Genomic DNA, 20,019 nt, shown 5'->3' with positions numbered 1-20,019 from the left:
TGCTTACAAATGTAATCAGAACATGAATGACCTCTACAAAACAGTTAGTAGGATGCCTATCAGATATTCAACAATTAAAGCTCTATCTTCATAAAACAAGATAAAAAAACAAGCAGTTTGTAAGTTAGAACATTAGCTAGCTCTCAAAACATATAGGGGTTCTGAACAGCAGTTACAGCTTAGCACCATCAAATACCTCAGTAGTTAACAGTAATAACCAAATAAATCAGCAGCTAACAGTAATAAGAGGACAGTAATGTAAAGTAACTTACTTGCTGTGCAGGCACAACGAACAGAGGGGTAAGGAAGGTACAACAGCTACAGGGTGAAATGAATGTGAGTCAGGTAGTAGAGAGTTTGATTAAACATGGCACCCCAGGAGGGGGCTGACTAATGAAGATAATCAGGGGGTGGGGGTGGGAGTGGCAGATAGGGAGAATGGAGAAGAGCGCAGTCAGGACAGGGTTAACCAGGAACTTATGCATCCCTCCCCCACAGGGAGAAGGGCTGGAAAACTATCAGTGTAAGATGAGGACTGACTCTGAGAGTTACCTTGGGCTTTTGGTTTGGTTTGTATGATTGTATGTAAGCAGTGTTGTTGGCTGTACTTTAATTTGTTTTATTCTTTTTTAATTTTACACCAATTTTCAGGCTAATTTTAATTGGATCCTAGGGATAAACTAGCAAATGTAGTCAATATGGAGGGAGTGAAATTACTTTACCAAATTAAAAAGTAAATGCTTGGGACTGGAACACTGTGTGAGTGTAAGGCTGATTCGAATTAGTATAGCCCAGTATAGTGGCAGTTGGCTGGATCCCTTCACTGTTGTTGTGCATACACCATTAAGACTCAACAGTTTACAAAAACTAAATTGTAGTTCACCTATTACAATTGAAAAGCTGGAGGGAGTCAGGTTCGTGCTTCTCAGAGGTTTTACTTAGTTAAGATAGCCAGCTTCAGTGGAGAAGGTAGAAATTGCTTTATGCAGTCAATCCCAGGTGTGGGGGGGGGGGGGGGGGTCACTCAGGAAAGAAACCCGTGCAGATTACTGTGCAGGTACAACAAACAGAAGGGTAGGGAAGGTACAACAGCTACAGGATGAAATGAATGTGAGTCAGGTAGTAGAGAGTTTGATTTTATTATTTTATTATTGATGCTATGGACACTTTATTGCATCACAACTATTTTAGATTTGAAAATGAATTATTTAGACAGCTTAGAGGTGTTGCCATGGGGTCAAGCTGTGCCCCAATATATGCTAATTTAGTTGTGGCAGCATGGGAGAAGAAATAAAATTTTAATTCAGGATATGGAGATGGGTGGTTTCTTTACTTGCGTTACCTGGATGATATCTTTGTCTTATGGAACAGTGAAAGAACATTGATAGGTAATTTTTGTGAATGTATTAACATTTGTGAATATTTCAAGCTTAATTACAATTTCCATGTTAATGAAAGCAAGTATTTGGATGTTACCATCACCAAAAACTATGATTTACAACAATTTACATCCGAAGTTTTTCGCAAACCAACTTATTCCAATAGCTTTTTGGCATATGATAGTAACCACCCATACTATACCAAAAGGAATCTGGTTAGAGGTCAAATGATCCGTGGGGCCAGAATGTGTTCTACAATTCAAAATAGAACTAGGTAATTTGACCTCTAAGTTTTTGGCTAGAGGATACCCCTCAAGTATGCTTTACGACCTGGCTGAAGAAGTTCTTAGGGGATGAGGTAACAAATTTGCCCCACTTTTAGGTCAAGACCCAAAATAAATAAAGTTGGGAAACCTAATAAACAACAAAAATATTCAAATACTATGGTTACACAATTTGACCGTAAGATCAAAGACATTTTGACTCACAACTGGTTAATTCTACAGTGTAACTATGAACTACACAGTAAACTGGGAGAGAAACCAGCATTTACATCTAAAGTGGGCCATAATTTAAAATTTCTTTTTTAATACCCCACCCATCCACAATCTAGTCAAGGAGGTACAACTAGCTGTGGTTTTTGTAAATACTGCCCCTATATTTACAAAGGAGAGGAACTAGTGATACGTGACTCTCAGAGGACAATTTGTTTGAAAAAAGGCAACTGGGGTAGTTGTGGGCTAGTGTACATTGTTATTTGTCAGGATTGCCAAATGTTTTATGTGGGGAAAACAGAGAGGTCCTTTGCATAAAAGGATACATGAACATCTTTATGCCACTGAAACCCAAAATGGCAATAATGCAGTATACAAACATGCACTCTCTCGTGAGGTTAAGCTAGGATTCCATTTTGAGATTCTAGAAATTATAAGGAAAGACATTAAGGGGAGGACTGGTCAAATGACATTTATAGAAGTGAAGTAAGATGGCAGTTATATCTAAATGCCACTAACCCTCCAGGGTTAAATGACCATGTTTCACTTGTACCTATATTAAAAGATAGGGCAACTGTATTATGAGACTATTAAAGTGCAACCAATACTATTCAGAACTGTTTATGTATTTTTACTTCTTATACTACTGTTTTTAAATTAACCTTTTTGTTTTATTTGTAATTGCCAATAACTCAGTTTGTGGCTTGTTTAATAAATTGGAGTATTTCGTTACCCTGACTGTTCATTGGTATCAGGGCTGGTTCCACGAGGTGTGTTGGTTTATCTGTTTAGGAATATGGATTAAATAGGATTCTGTTATGGCAGCCAAGGATATGTGGGAGGAGACTAAACAAAAGAAAATACAAGTGAGAAAATGGAAGTTCTTGTTTATGGATATGGATAGAAAGATACAAGCAGTGAAAATGGTTATAGTCCCTTTAGTTTTGTATACAGGTCATGCATATGTTTATCAATAAGAGGAAAAGTGGTGGGCAGTAATTAATAAAGAGTTTCAGGATTTTATACGGTAGGGGAAAATGGCAAGGGTCAAGTGGGATAATCTGATTCTTCCAATAGAACAACGTGGTTTAGGAATACCTGACTTGAAGGGATATTTTAGAGCTATGCAGTTAAGGTTCATATACATAACACAAGCAGGAAGTTATAGTTCAAAGTGGAAAGGGATGACGATGAAGCAGGGAGGAAATTCAAAAAAATAAGGAGAGAATGGGATTTTAGATGCAGATCCCTAAGGAGAATAATAACAGCCATAAAGAATGCTATATTCATAAAACAGCAGAAAGTATTCAAAGAACTAATCCAACACAAGAATGGAGAAAGGAGATTTTGTCAATAGGGATGACTCCAATTAGGGGTACAGAGAATAGGCAAGAGGGGGCTGGAATTTGCTGGTGGAAACTGGCAAAAGAACCAAGGTACGAAGAACAAATAATTAGAGAGGGAAAGGTAATACAACTGGAATAGGCCAAGAAGACTTTTGGACTCTAGGCTAGAGACTGTCTTCCCTATCATGGACTGATATCTTAGTATAGGCAAATAGAAGGGAATAGGGGGATCCTAATTAAAAGACTTTCTCTGGTATAATTTTTAATTGAATTTAGAACAGAAGCTGCTGTTAAAAAAGGGACAATTAGTAGGGAATATAAAATACTGTACAATAACTATTGTAATCTATTAGAGGAGATTAGAAAAGATTGGGATGAGAGACGGGATAAACAATTCACCAAGAAACAGCAGGAAGACATATGTATACCTATTAAATATGCAACACAGTCTAAGTCTTTGCATAGGTATTTTTATATGCCAAGCAGACTTCAAAGATTTTTTCTTTAGGTAGATTGCAAATGCTATAGGTATGATGAGGAAGAAAGAGGTAACTGGGAATATATGCTTTGGGAGTGTAATAAGTTGGCAGACTTTAAAAATTCCCTACAGAGTACTCTGTCAGAAATATTGGGTGAGTGAATGGTGGTAACTAAGGAAATAATTTTTTTTGAGCTCTGATACAGGATCTGAATTGTCTAGCCTTAGTAAGGGCTTGTTAAATTTAATTCTGATGACTGCCAAAAAAGCAATTACTAGAAAATGGAAATCAGAGTCTAAACCAACTGTATTTGAAGTACTGAATATTGTAACTGAGATAAAAGAACTGGAAATTAGATCTTTCGAAAATGGTAGAACAAATTATATGTCGCTCTTAGGCTTTTGAATACTTGGCCAAGGCTCTTGCCACCCCCATAGTGCCTTTTTTAGGCAAGGCTCAAAAGACAAACCCACCTCCATAAACAACACAAGTAACCAGAAACTGAGGGTAATGCTACTCAATGCCAGAAGTTTAAACCTCAAAATGCATGCATTTGAGGCACACCTTAGCATGGAGAAAATTGATATGTGTGCAGTAACAGAAACCTGGTTCAAGGCTCCAGAGAGCACCCCAGCACTACCAGGCTACAACTCATACCATACCTTTCGGCTCCAGAACCCGGACCGAAATACAAAAGGAGGGGGTGTATCCATTTTCATAAATCATACCCACACATCCAGGTTAATAGCACAGCATGAGGCCTCAGAGACCATCCATGTGCAACTAACAGTGGGCAAAGCTGCTTTTCAGATCGTAGCTTGCTACAGATCACCTACCTTGTCTCAGGACCCCCACTCAGCATTCCTGAGAACACTGGAAAATATAAAGGTCCTACCTAACACCATGATATTGGGAGATTTCATCTACCCAAACACTGACTGGGATAACTACTCAAGTACAAACTCCTTTGCCCAATGCTTCCTAGAGTTTATAAACTCAAACATCCTGGAACAGCTAGTCACCACGCCCACAAGAGGTGACAACATATTGGACCTGATCATCACCAACATGGGGGATCAGTGCTCCACACCAGAGGTAAACCCCTCACTGGTAAGATCAGATCATAAACTAATCACACTGGACATCCACATCCCAACCCCACCCCCAGTCAAGGAAACCACTATGAAAAACTTTTCAAAAGCCAACTTCACACTTTTCAAGACCGAGGTGGAAAGTTTCAAAGCCCCCTTGCTAAAGGATAATGCTGCCCAAACCGCAGAATCCTTTACAAATGCAGTCTATGAGCATCTACAGGAATGCATGGATCGAGCCATCCCAAGTAAAACCAAGACTCACTCCTCCAAAAAGAGGAAACCAGTCTGGTAGTCCCCAGCCATAAATAAGCTATACAACAGAAGGAGGAAACTATTGCATGATAGAGCAAAATCCCAAAAAGGAAAGGCATCACTGATCAATATTAGCAAGAAACTATGAGTCCTCATAAAATCATCTAAGGCCAATTTTGAAAGAAAAATTGCCAAAGACTCTAAAGATAATCACAAAGCCTTCTTTAGCTATGTCAAGAGTCTAGGTGGCAGCTATCAGATATGCTCTGAGCTAGTGCAAAATGGCAAAAAATGTACTGAATCAACTGACATTGCCAACATCCTGGCAGACAGGTTCAGTACAAACTTCACCCCCCCCCCACCCTCAAAAGGGCCCGTGTCCATCCCAGAAGAATGCAGAGCACCAGATACCACAGATGCGCAGGTAAAATCAGCACTCTCCAAAGCTAAAAACACAGCATCAATGGGACCGGATGGTATCCCAGGCTGCGTCTTACACAACCTCCAAAATGAACTAAACCCTCACCTAAATTCACTGTTCAAACTCAGCTTTACCACAGGCTATGTACCCAAAGAATGGCATACAGCAACAGTCATCCCGCTCCACAAAGGTGGTGCCACAACAGAACCTGGGAACTATTGCCCTATAAGCCTGACTAGCCTGGTCTGCAAAGCAATGGAGCGAATCATCATGCAACTCATAAACAGAGACATTGGGAACCTCCAGACACTGGACCCTACCCAATTCGGCTTTGTTAAAGGCAGATGCTGCCTCCTAAACCTAGTTGACTTCTTTGACAGTTACAAAGGCCATAGATGAGGGAAAGGTAGTCCACACAGCCTACCTGGACCTCGCTAAGGCCTTCGACACCATTCCCCACTCTGGCATCATAGATAGGCTCACCAGCTTGAACATTAACCCCTATGTCATGAGATGTGTTGCAAACTGGCTCACGGATAGAACACACATGGTCAGTGTTGCAGGTGCCATGCCCGACTCTAAACCGGTTACAAGTGGTGTTCCACAGGGCTCGATCCTGGGACCCCTCCTGTTTGGTATACACTTCTCTGAGGTACAAGCAAGCACGGGAGGATTATGGCTGACCAAGTTCACAGATGACTGCAAACTGGGGGCCATAATCAACTCTCCAGCTGACACAGCCATCCTCCAGAAGGGTCTCACAGAGACAGATACTTTGTGTCAGAACCATGGCCTCAAGCTAAATGCCAAAAAATGCATAGTCATCCCCTTTGGGAAAAACAAAGTGCCCACGAATTATCACATAGGTGGTAATCCACTAAGTATGGAAGATGTAATTAGGGACCTGGGGACTCAGGTAGATAGCAACCTGTCCTTTGATAATCACATTACCAAAGTGGTTAGAAATTCCTTCTATGTAGCCCACCTAATCATGAAACGGTTCACATCTAGATCAAGAGAGGTCATTGTGCTCCTCTACTCATCATTCATTCGGCCCATAATAGAGTACAATGCCCCATTTGGAATGTATCTTACTCGACACCTGCAACAGCTGGAAAAACCACAGAAGTACCTCACCAAGAGGATCATGGGCCTCAAACAGATGCCCTATGCAGCTTGACTAAAGAAACTCCAGCTCTACTCGGTTGCTTACCGCCTGCTCAGAGGTGATCTCTGCCTGACGTATAAGGCCATGTCCAACCCGGAATTAATGGACATGCTTCACCTCAAGAAAACCAAATCTCTTAGAGCCACGTGCTCCAGTGAATTAAGCCTCAGCACAACAATAAGCAGGACATGCTGGAGGGATAGATTCCTGTCCCAGAGACTTCCCTCGCTCTGGAATAGAATCCCAGTTTATGTTAGGCAAAGCCCCTCACTGACTCTCTTCAAGAGAAATCTTGACAAGTGGATGGGAAATCGTAAATTTACCCCTGGGATCACTTCAATGGCCCTGCTAGACAGAGGCCCAGGAAACTAATTCAAAAGGGAGGTGAAAGCCAACACATTCTGGCTAGGCTTATAAATGCCCTTGGGGAGATAGCCTAGTACCTACCTATGAACCTATGAACCTATATAGAAAAAAAATAGAAACTGTAGCAACAAGACTTGCAGTATAATGCATTGTAGTAGGAGTGAGGTTTAAGGGAATGCAAGAATTGATTAATTTCTGTAATACTGAATCCGGCATCTGGCATAAAACCTCTGCCAAATGACTTATGTGGAGAACATTTCATATTTCCATACCGGATCGGTCAAGGCCCAGGTTAACAGTGACCACCACCAGTACTGTTAGCCAACAGGGTACTGGTGGAAATTGGGCTACTGTTGGCCGAAGGAGAAGAGGAGGGGGGAAGGCATGCCCGAAGGCAAGAAGAGAGGAGGAAGGTTAGGAGTGTAGTAGTAAGGGTAGGAGCTTTGAATGTTGGCAGTATGACTGGTATAGGGAGAGAGCTAGCTGAAATGATGGAGAGAAGGAAGGCCGATATATTGTGCGTGCAAGAGACCAGATGGAAGGGAAGTAAGGCCAGGTATATAGGAGGTGGGTTCAAATTGTTCTATCATGGTGTGGATGGCAGGAGAAATGGGGTAGGGGTTATCCTAAAGGAACAGTATGCCAAGAGTGTTTTGGAGGTGAAGAGAGTGTCTGATAGAGTGATGTTTATGAAGCTTGAAATTGATGGTGTAATGATGAATGTTGTTAGTGCATATGCTCCACAAGTTGGGCGTGTGATGGATGAGAAAGAAAAATTTTGGAGTGAATTGGATGAAGTGGTGGTGAGTGTACCCAGGGGTGAGAGATTAGTGATTGGAGCGGACTTCAATGGGCATGTTGGTGAAGTGAACAGAGGGGATGAGGAAGTGATGGGTAGGTATGGTGTTAAGGAGAGGAATGCAGAAGGTCAGATGATTGTGGATTTTGCAAAAAGGATGGACATGGCTGTGGTGAATACGTATTTTAAGAAGAGGGAGGAGCATAGGGTGATGTACAAGAGTGGAGGAAGATGCACACAGGTGGATTATATCCTATGTAGGAGGGCCAGTTTGAAGGAGATTGGAGACTGTAAAGTGGTGACAGGGGAAAGTGTAGTTAAGCAGCATAGAATGGTATTCTGTAGGATGACGTTGGTGATCAAGAAGAGGAGGAGGAGTGTGAAAGCAGTGCCAAGGATTAAATGGTGGAAGTTAAAAAAGGGTGATTGTGAGGTGGAGTTCAGGGAAGAGTTAAGACAGGCACTGGGAGGCAGTGAAGAGTTACTGAATATCTGGGTAACTACAGCAGAGCTAGTAAGGGAGATGGCTAGAAAGGTGCTTGGTGTGACATCTGGACAGAGGAAGGAGGACAAGGAGACCTGGTGGTGGAATGAGGAAGTACAGAAGAGTATACAGAGGAAGAGGCTGGTGAAGAAGAAGTGGGATTGTCAAAGAGATGAAGAAAGTAGACATGAGTATAAGGAGATGAGGCGCATGGCAAAGAGAGAGGTGGCAAAGGCTAAGGATAAGGCATATGGAGAGTTGTATGAGAGATTTAACATAAAAGAGGGAGAAAAGGACCAGTACCAATTGGCTAGACAGAGGGACAGAGCTGGGAAAGATGTGCAGCAGGTAAGGGTGATAAAGGATAGTGAGGGAAACGTACTCACAAGCGAGGAGAGTGTGTTGAGTAGATGGAAAGAGTACTTTGAAGGGCTGATGAATGAAGAGAATGAGAGAGAGAGAAGGTTGGATGATGTGGGGATAGTGAATCAGTAAGTGAAACAGATTAGCAAGCAGGAAGTAAGGACAGCTATGAAGAGGATGAAGAATGGAAAGGCTGTTGGCCCAGATGACATCCCAGTGGAAGCATGGAGGTGCTTAGGAGATATGGCAGTGGAATTTTTAACCAGATTGTTTAATGAAATTTTGGAACGTCAAAGGATGCCTGAGGAGTGGAGAAAAAGTGTTTTGGTACCTATCTTTAAGAATAAGGGTGATGTGCAGAGCTGCAGTAACTACAGAGGGATACAACTGATCAGTCACAGCTTGAAGTTATGGAAAAGAGTAGTGGAAGCTAGATTAAGAAGGGAGGTGATGATTAGTGATCAGCAGTATGGTTTCATGCCAGGAAAGAGCACTACAGATCCAATGTTTGCTCTGACAGTGTTGTTGGAGAAATGCAGAGAAGGTCAGAAGGAGTTGCATTGTGTCTTTGTGGACTTAGAGAAAGGATATGACAGGGTGCCTAGAGAGGAGTTGTGGTATTGTATGAGGAAGTCGGGAGTGGCAGAGAAGTATGTAAGTGTGGTACAGGATATGTACGAGGGTAGTGTGACAGTGGTGAAGTCTGCAGTGGGAGTGACAGATGCGTTTAAGGTGGAGGTGGGATTACATCATGGATCAGCACTGAGCCCTTTCTTATTTGCAGTGGTGATGGACAGGTTGACAGATGAGATCAGACAGGAGGCCCCGTGAACTATGATGTTTGCAGATGACATTGTGATATGTAGTGAGAGTAGGGACCAGGTTGAGGAGACCCTGGAGAGGTGGAGATATGCTTTAGAGAGGAGAGGAATGAAGGTCAGCAGGGCTAAAACAGAATATATGTGTGTAAATGAGAGGGAGGATGGAGGAATGGTGAGGATGCAGGGAGTAGCGTTGGTAAAGGTGGATGAGTTTAAGTACTTGGGATTAACAGTTCAGAGTAATGGTGAGTGTGGAAGAGAGGTGAAGAAGAAAGTATAAGCAGGGTGGAATGGGTGGAGAAGAGTGTCAGGAGTGATTTGTGAAGGACGAGTACTAGTAAGAGTGAAAGGGAAGGTCTACAAGAGGGTAGTGAGACCCGCTATGTTATATGGGTTGGAGACGGTGGCATTGACAAAAAGGCAGGAGTCAGAACTGGATGTGGCAGAGCAAAAGATGTTAAGATTTGCACTGGGTGTGACTAGGATTGACAGGATTAGGAATCAGTATATTAGAGGGGCAGCTCAGGTTGGACAGTTTGGAGACAAAGCAAGAGAGGCGAGATTGCGTTGGTTTAGACATGTGCTGAAGAGGGATGCTGGGTATATTGGGAAAAGGATGCTAAGGATGGAGCTGCCAGATAAGAGGAAAAGAGGATGGCCTAAGATAAGGTTTATGGATGTGGTGAGAGAGGACATGTAGGCAGTTGGTGTGAAAGAGCATGATGCAGAGGACAAGAAGAAATGGAAACAGATGATCCGCTGTGGCGACCTCTAACGGGAACAGCCGAAAGAAGATGATGATGAATTGATGATAAATACACAAAAGAATATATGGGATGTATAATGTCTGCAAATGAGAATATGCTAATATGGTTTGTTTTCTTTTGTATAAATGTATGTTTGCTTATGATAATTCAATAAAGTTGTTAAAAAAGATAATTTTCTTCTCTTATAAACTGGAAGGCATGTGTTTCATTTTCCTTGTCTCATAGGTTTATAGGTGAATACTAGACAAAGTGTCCTGAAGGACCATTTTAAACCTAGGCAATAATTTGAGGTTAGAATCAAGCTGTGTACCCTGTGTCTGCTAGGTGAAGACCTGCTGATTAAGTATTGTTTAAGATGCTTTACTTGTGTGATTTATTTAATTGTAAATTTAGCTGGTGAAGTGTTCTTAAGTGCATATGTTGTATTTGTGGAATTAATATATTAAGTAAGAGGATGATGGGGTGCAGGGGGACGTGTTTCCCTGCAAAAAAAAAAATAAATAGTAAACATTTCACTTGGGTAATTGATACTGTTATTTGGAATTCAGATAAAAGTCTTTCAATAAAATGGTCTTTCATCTGTTTGAATGCAGTCATTTGGGATACAATATCATTCAACCAAGTGTCATATGATCATTCACGTATATATGGGTGTTACGCAGTTGTTCGAGCATTCACTTGTTCGAACAGTAAGAACATGGGCAAAAGTGGTCAAATATAAAAAACCTTCACATGTATGACTGTGTATTTGCCCTTTTCCCACTATTATGTGATCTTGGATTTGGTATATATAAGTTTCAAGGGTGCAGTGGGGTACAGGGTGCTTTCACCCCTTCAAAAACAATAGGTTTTGTTTTTCAATGTTTTTTTATTGTGTTCAAATGCTTGAATTTTGAACACATTTGTTTGAATACTTTGACTTATTTTTTTTGTTTTTGAGGAGTCAATATAGATTTATATGTGTGTGTGTGTGTGTGTGTGTATATATATATATATATATATATATATATATATATATATATATATATATATATATATATATATTGAAGAAACTGAGGAATCCAAAACCATTAATGAATTCAAGAATGCATGGAATACATATACAACACCTCTAGTACTGAATAGCACTGGAATATTGTAAGAAAAGGAATTACAGCTTATTTTCTAGGTTTTAAAGAAACACACCATGAGAGCAAAGAAGTTATTTAATATGAATGTCTGTATATATATATATATATATATATATATATATATATATATATATATATATATATACACTTATGGAATGTTTACAGAATGTAATAAAAATGCCCCCAACTGTCATACTATTCCACTAGCAAAAGTCAGGTTTATTATCTAGAGTTGTTAGAGTAAAAGCTAATCATGGATATAAAAAACACTAGAAGGCAACATTAAGTAAATTCATTAAAACACAAATAAATCAGAATTACAATGATTCTATAACATGCTAAAATAAAATAAGCAATTGAAATTGGTCAGGTAAAAGTAAATATGTCTTTATGAACCTGCTACACTACTCTACAGGTAGAAGGGAGAATGTAATGGTATCCAAATATATTACTAAAGCAAGCAAGTAAAACTTTCATGAAAAAATGTCAGAAAATACTGCCATTATGCTATGGTTTTGTAGCACTCCAATTTGTATTTAATATATTTAACTTCTTATTCAAAAATATGGAAAATGTTAAACCTAAAAAAATATAATAGTTGATAACTTTCACTGAAACTGCATATTTTCCAAAACTAACCATCCCAAAGTGTACAGCAAGACATTTCTGATTTTTTAATATGTTTGAGCAAACCCAATAGTTTTTCTCAAAAATTAGAAATATGGAGAAGTAAAACCTGAACTGCATTTCTTAAAATCTGTATTTATTTAAAATGAGTTTTGGAAAATATTAAATACTTTATATTACATGTTAGAATCATTCAAGTTTCTTTACAGAACTAACATGCAAGAGGACAGTACGGTCCTGTGAAGGATTTATGCAAGAACAAAAAAAGAACAATTTAAAGACAGAGCAGAGTGGCTTTGCTGTGATGAGAGAAAGTAGTTTTAACAGAAATGTTGCAGATGCATGGGATGAACATCATGAAGAAACTGAGGAATCAAAACTATTAATGAGTTTAAGAATACATGGAATACATATACTGCACGGATTAGAGGTGGGATATTGTGAAACGAGGAATTGCAACTTATCTTTTTGGTTTTTAAAGAGGCACTCTAAAAGAGCAAAGAAGTTCTTGAATGCTGACAAAACTTTGTGCTTAGGCTTAATACTGAAATGACATGGCTGGTCATGGTAATGTACTATGATTTAGTGAGAAAGAACAATCTACATCTAATCCTGTTCATTTCAAGATTTATGTGGCATTAGAATGAAAATAGCACATTTCTGGGTGGCACAGATTTGTAATGTTTAGTGTTGCTGCCTAATACATCCAGGGTGCATGTTTTGTATGACATTGTTTAGGTTTGTGTGAAGTTTGCATTCTCTCACTTTGTCTGTGAAGGATTCTTTTAAATATTTCTGCAAAGTACATATCAGTTGACTGACATTTCTCAAACCTAGCCAAACATACAGCCTTTATCCTTGTGACGTGGTCTGAGTTTTGCTTTTAAAATAGCTAAAAGGTCAATCCAGTTAAAAAGAACACTGAAAATGCTGTTACCATTATTTCTTAAAGTAGGTATAGCTTTACCTAAGAGTTAATTTTTTTAGTATCTACTACTTTGGGCAGAGACATTTTAAGTATCTGACCCTGCTTCCAGTGTTTATTTCATAGTTTTACATTCAGACAGCAACAGCACCGGTGACAGAAAAACAGCAGGTTCAGCTGCTCTCGTCTCAGTAGCTGCTAGGCACATTGATGTGATTAATTTCTGCAATCACCATGCATGTTTTACAATATTAGTGAGCTTATATAATATAACTAATAGTAGTTCTGAGGGTTTAGGGGTTCCCCTTGCTCAAGAGTTCTGTATACATTTGGATGCCCCTCGAGAACTCTTGTACTAAGACTCAAATTCTTGAATAACTTTTGAAAGGCTGATACATGGAGGTATGTTTTTGTGGGTCAGATGAAGTCACAGAACTTAAAAAGAAATAGAAAGATGAACCGATAAAATAATGTGAGCTAGTAAGTGAAATATGACTTTTACAGAGGGCTCACATTTCAGATTTACTTAATTATCTGTTGAGATGTTTTTGTGATATGATTTTTTATACTGAAAAAATATGTGACTGGCTATCTCTTAGAGACAAAGGTAATATGTATCATTCAGGAGACATTGGTCTAGAATCTATTAGGTTTTCATGGACTTTGCTTTGGGAATGCATGATAAAGCATCAACTGTAACTGAAATGGAGAGATTACTGTTTGCACAAACATTACTATGTCTGTTGTTGAGTAAAGATGTCAATGCAACCAAATGAATACAGAGTCCAGTGGGTCAGTTATTAACGTAGTGTACTAGAACTTACAACGTACAGTGTTAGAACTCATAACCTGCATAGATTCTGCACCTAAAGCAGAAAGTTTCAGTATTGTCAGAAGTAGCCAAGGCAAAGTGGTTCTTCAGGTCCACTCATGTCCTTGTATTCTTTATTCCTGATTTATTTGTTCATTCACTCATGGGCTTAAGGTTTCCCTTTTCCCTATATAACTTAGAAGACCCTTAGAGGATTATCCAACACATTGGACTAAAGATGATTTTAACGTAGAATAAAGTGAATGAGTGAGGAACTGAAGATTGATGGTCATAAGCTCACAAGACAAGTGTTGTAATGAGAGCAGTTCACATCTTCTGTTAAATATATCTCATAAAATGTATCTGTTCAATATAGTTGAAAAAATATTGAGAACACTTAAACTTGATGTTAACAAATTTTACAGCCTTTAAGATTCATAAACAAAATGTGTTTTAATTTTAGCAGTTTTTTGTTTTCTTTGTCATATGCAGAAGTAAGTAATGGACAAAATGAAGTATAGTTTCATATAGTAGTAAAAATAATTGACATCTAATGTAACTGAAATCTGCAAATTCTAAATATATTCCTGTTTTTCACTGTTTTGGAATGAAGCAACTTTGATTAGTTAAATATTTGAAAACTAAGATTTCCTGAGAATTCTTATGTTGAGACTAGATTTTGCATTCTAGGTATAATGGAATCCGTTGGTATTTACTGAAACTGTCTTTCCTGCATAAGTTAAGCCTGATCCACACAGTAGCCATAGCTGGCTCATCCTGCCCCCAGCCCACTGCTGGTTCCTGATGTAACACAGAATGCTGCAGTTCTTCAAATAAAGAGAAAAAAAATGAATTTACTGTAGAAAGAAGATTGGTGCATCGGCTTCAACAGCAGCTACTCCATGCTCACCCCCTAGTCCCCTCAGCTCTTTGAAAGAACAGCAAAAAAGACTTTTGCTTACGGTAGCACAAATCATGACAGGCCTCCTCAGCTAGCTCTTCAGGCTACTGAAGGAAGTAAAAAAATGGCATTTTGGTACACAGAAGGCCATGCTGCAGCTAGATCAGGATGTATTCTTAACCCTGGCCTTGCAATGCTGCTGAGGAAAGCAACAGATGTAACTTCCCCATATGAACAGCTAGCTTCCTGAATAAACAAGAGGTTCATTCTGTATTCACTGACTGAAAAACACAGGCAAAAGTTCAGTTGCAGTGACTGCTTAGAGCTAGCAACTTGGCGGAAACACTAATGAGTCTGAATTAACTGTCCTTTAACTTAATGCTGCCTCCTCAGTATTAATGCAGATTTTATGTTGAGGGACCTGGGGAGAAAATTACCACCTTACCTTTGGGAGGTCATGTTTATTTGCTTTAAAAGTGTTGTTTTTATGGCAAGTTTGTATTTTGTATTCCAGCAAATCAGAAAACTGTTTTCTGCATTCCAGTGTGCATTTATTCTGTTTTTAATGCACTGCTACAAAAAAGGCTTTGGTTCACATGCAGAACAGTGTTTTAGACTTTTAAGTTAGCCTGTAACTCATAATCAGAACAGATGCACAAATCAACAAATCAGAGCAAACTCATTTAGGAATTATACATTTCATACAGAAGAACCCTAAAATATCAGCTAAACCAAAACTGAAGCATGGATATCTAGTACATAATTGCAATCCAGTCTTGGGAAGCAGATTATATTATTTTTTGAGAGGACTCCTAAATAAAATGCTAAACATAAGCATAACCATGTTGACAGTTGCACCACTCACCTCAACCTTCAGCAGGACTTAAAAAGAATTGCTACCACACAGTTCACACTTATTAGCTTTTGCTGATGTAAGTCATAAGAATTTAATTTCATATGCTACTTTTTGTATTACTGAGTATCTGAAATTGTTTACTGTTTCTTTCCATATAAGGATCCTTCCTCTCAGGAAAAAGGAGGAAAACAACATGCCACACATGGACAAAAGTAATAAAAACCCTTATGAACAACAGTAATACAAACCCTTACGAGCAAAAAGTAATAAAACCCTTACCAGTGCTCTTTGAAGCCAGCTTTTCAGCTTCCTTTGGGGTTCGGAAATGGATGACATCACTGGCTGGGCTGGTCTCATTGGGACTGATTGCCTGGACATACACAATGTACTCTGTGTCCTCCTCGAGTCCCCACAGCATGCAGGACTGGGTGGTTGTGTTCAGCTCCTGAATGAGACGCAGCATCCTCACATCCTTTTTCTAAGACAATACAAGAAAAAAAGCAGCTGAAGGTACACTGACATTTAGATTAGAGAACTCTAGTTTTCTTGTGGGATGTAGAGACCAGTTTATGGTTATGCTATTTACTAACCTAGTACAGCAATCATTTACAGAGCATTTTTGGAATTCTTGTGACATTACCTCATATTCCTTCCTCTGTAACTCAGGAATACATTCCATGCCCTCCTTATTTTGCGTTATCTTTTAATGGTAATTTCTGTTATACTGTACTATAAATGTGGCTATCTTCCTTCACCCTCCACCATCAAGCCCCATTCCAGCACCTGCAGAAGTTAAATCCTTGTAATCCTTTAACTTTGCCCCTGGGTCAGACAGATGTAGTGTGAGACTCACTATTTTGTTTTAAGGATTCTCTTGTCATCAACCAGTAGAGTCATGCCTCACCCACATAGGGCTATAACTGGGTGCCAGTCTCACCCACATAGGGCTATTACTGGGTGCCAGTTAATGAGCAGTGTGAAGTGTTACTCATACCTGTGAAAAATGTCTTTGGGCTGCTGGTCACTGTATTCACTTTAGGATGAATGCACATATGATGTCAGCAGGCTGCATAGCAGCATCACTATGTGATGTCATAAAAATGCTTATTTGCCTGATTTGTCAAAATACTACAGAATGTCTGTCAGTTATACAGTCTAATATGATTTTTCTGTATTGACCCATAGGTCAGGATTTCTGACTTCCATGCCCTATTTTGCACTACTCCACTGCTTTTGAGTTAATTTCTGCTATTCTCTGTTCAGAGGTGTAACTAGCCATTACCACCTCAGTTTTACCCCTAGTTTATTCATATGTTCAGAACTTACTTCAATCTCCTAAGCAGCTTTCATTTGAATGATTTAAGCATGGGCTATTTCACAATTTACTTGGTTAACTAACCATCTTGTTCTCACTACTTTCCCATCAGACCAACTGATGTATTCAAACTCCACAGATGCTTTGCCTTTATCCTTCATACTCCCTCACACCCTGTTCCCACAATAAGTGTATCAAAAAGTAAATATGCCCATCCGTGCCTCACTGCCACACTGCAATGTACCTTGTTATTTACCTTTCTCTTTTCCAGCAGCTCTCGCAACAATTCAAAATAATGACTTTCCTGTTAACACAAATGTGTCATGAAACATAACTTCCCTTTCAGTATGGCAGCTCAACTATCATGACATGTAACTTCCCTTCATTGTAGGAGCTCATCCATCATGGCATATAACTTTCCCTTCAATGTGACAATTAATCCGTTGTGACACATCTGTACATTTGTCATGACATTAACCTCTCCTACAAATATCATCTCACCTGGCACCATTGATCTATGTGACAAGCTAAGCATACTGGTTTCACACTTGTGTTTCTTCTTTAAAATTAACTAATTAACTGAGTAGTAGCAGAATATTGAAACTATTTGCTACTTTATTTTCTTAAGCTGCAGCTGTCTTTAGTTTTCCATTTAAATTGTGAAATAAATGCCTCAGGCGATCACTACTGCTTACCAAAACTAAAGAAAATAAAAATAATAAAAACGTCAAAATTCTACGACTAATATTCCACAACAAAGCAGAAGGAAAACTCTTTGCTTCTTTATTGTCTGGCACTGAAGGTTTCTCCACATTTGCCTTTAAAATGTGACATGAGTATCTTTCTGGATCATTACTGTTTAAAACTAATAAATGATATCGATATGTTAAGATTAGTATGCCACAACAAAGCCATGGGAACTTCAGCCTTGCATCACTTGGAATGATTTTACATAACTGTAAGTAACCCTGCATATGCATGCGTTTGTAGGAATTAATGAAGTTAGAAGCCTATGAGTTATACTGCGGGAAGGGCTAGTTTGCTGCTGTCCTAAGCAAACGGTCAAGAAGGCTGTTTTATTTATATTTATTTATGTCTACCCTCAAGTCCTTTTTGGGACTAGGGATGACATTTATTTTTTCTTAATTTTTCTTTACTGTTTATGTTGCTTAGAGCTGCCAAGGTTGTAGGCAGTCCATATGCCAGACATGTGAAATCTCATTGCCCCAATTACTTAGCAACTGCTTCCTAGGTTCACAGGTTCATAGGTAGGTACTAGGCTATTGGCCCTAGGGCCTATATAAGCCTAGCCAAATGGTACCCTGGCTTTTGCCACCCAAGAAAATTATTTTCCTGTGCCCCTGTCAAGCAGAGCCACAGAAGTGATCCCCGGGGTGAATTTCCTAGCTCCCATCCAATCATCAAGATTTTTCTTGAAGAGTACTAATGAGGAGCTTTCGGTAGTTTGTTCCAGAGTATGGGAAGTCTCTGGGACAGGAATTTATCCCTCCAGCATGTTTTGTTTATTGTGGTGACAAGGTTTAGGTCCTTAGAGCGTGTAGCTTGGAGGGATTGGGATTTCTTTAAATGGAGCATATCCAACAGCTCTGGGTTTGACATAGCTTTGTATGTTAGGCAGAGATCGCCTCTGAGTAGGCGATATGTGACAGAGTAAAGCTGGAGTTTTTTGAGACGGTCTGCATAAGGCATCTATTTGAGGCCGGTAATCCTCTTTGTGGGGTGTTTCTGTGGCCTTTCCAGTTGTTGTAGATGTCTTGTGAAGTACATACCAAAAGGGCGTTGTACTGTATAATGGGTCAAATGAGTGATAAGTAGAGGGGAACAATGACCTCTTTTTTCCTGGATGAGAAACCTTTTGTGATGAGGTGTGCCAGGTAGAAGGATTTCCTGACTACTGTGGTGATGTGATTATCAAAGGAGAGACTACTGTCCACCTGTGTCCCAAGGTCTCTTATCACACTTTCGGTGTTAAGTACACTACCGCCTATGTGGTAGTTCATGGGTACAGAGTTTTTACCAAAAGGGATGACAATGCACATTTTGGCATTCAGCTTGAGGCCATGGCTTTGACACCAGGCATCTGTCTCAGTGAGGCCCTTTTGTAGGATGTCCACATTGTCAGGAGTTTTGATTATGGCTCCTAGTTTGCAGTCATCTGCGAACTTTGTTAGCCAAAGACCTTCTGTGTTAGCCTGTACTTCAGAGAAGTAGATACCAAACAGGATTTCTGTTTTCCTATTTCTTCCCTTCCTCTCAAGTGGACATAAGAGGAGGAGATGCTTCCACAAGTCAACACAAATATGTCATCTTTGTGTGCCAGGCATGTTTGGGGATGAGCCTTAACTGAGTATCTTCATACATTTATTATCTGCTTTTGCTAATTGATCTCATTATGGGTCAAATGGATGAATTATGCCACAGGGATCTCATTAATAGAGGTTTCTTAACCCTATGCTCTTCTTGCCATATCTATGTCAGGATTACCACTGACTGGCAGTCAATTGTGAATATCTGTTAAAATGCAGGAATGACCAGCTGCTTGCTAAACACTTGCCGACAATGATAATGCAGCAGTTAACCTCTATCTCACAGTTTCTATTTTAACTTGCAGGGATGTTCAGACTTTTCATGCTTCTTTAGTTACTTCTGAGAGTGGTACACAAGTTGATTCAACAAAGGCTGCTGCCAAACCAATGAAAATTTGGTGGGTGTACCCAACTGTAAGAAGGTTGCAAAGTTTGTAATTTATAGGTGGAAATGTTGAAGCCTTTGCTGATTAATTGCAGTGGCTTTGGTACTGCTGTTGTGGTTGAGTGTGACCACTTAGCTGATTTAGATGGAAACATTTTACTAGCTGCCCGTTCTGTGCAGCTACGTTTAGTGCACTCAGGGTTCAGGTGCTATCAGTGATAAGGTCACCATTGGTAATGCAGCTTCTTCCACTGACACGGACTCACCTAGCAATGCCATGAGTGGCATAAGGATTTTTGGTCAAAGCCATGGTTTACCTACCTACCTTGATTTCTAATGATGTGACGTGTTCCAGTAAAAGTCTGCGGAATGATACTGACCCTGTAAGATGATTTGGTTATCTCCCAGCAGGATAACAAGAAACGGAGGAGCTCTGCAAGATAACATTACTATTGATCACAGTCCTTCAACATTAAGAAGGACATGCAAGCTCTCATTAACAAATCTTG

At 39.5% G+C, this 20,019-nt stretch overlaps 1 protein-coding gene across 1 annotated transcript in view; it reads right to left on the bottom strand.

Moving 5' to 3' along the window:
• FNDC5 (fibronectin type III domain containing 5) overlaps positions 1 to 20,019 on the bottom strand; it is a 1,974,149-nt gene that overhangs the window by 1,221,103 nt on the left and 733,027 nt on the right. Inside the window, exon 3 of the mRNA XM_044059931.1 lies at positions 15,763 to 15,961. Within this exon, the coding sequence (XP_043915866.1) occupies positions 15,763 to 15,961 (199 nt within the window). The remainder of the gene's footprint in view (positions 1 to 15,762; positions 15,962 to 20,019) is intronic.

The sequence above is a fragment of the Protopterus annectens genome, chromosome 1.part2, assembly GCF_019279795.1.
Source record: "Protopterus annectens isolate FY-2018-M chromosome 1.part2, PAN1.0, whole genome shotgun sequence".
Taxonomy (NCBI): domain Eukaryota; kingdom Metazoa; phylum Chordata; order Ceratodontiformes; family Protopteridae; genus Protopterus; species Protopterus annectens.
The sequence above is the reverse complement of the archived record's forward strand: the minus strand, read 5'-3'. Positions and strand labels throughout refer to the sequence as shown.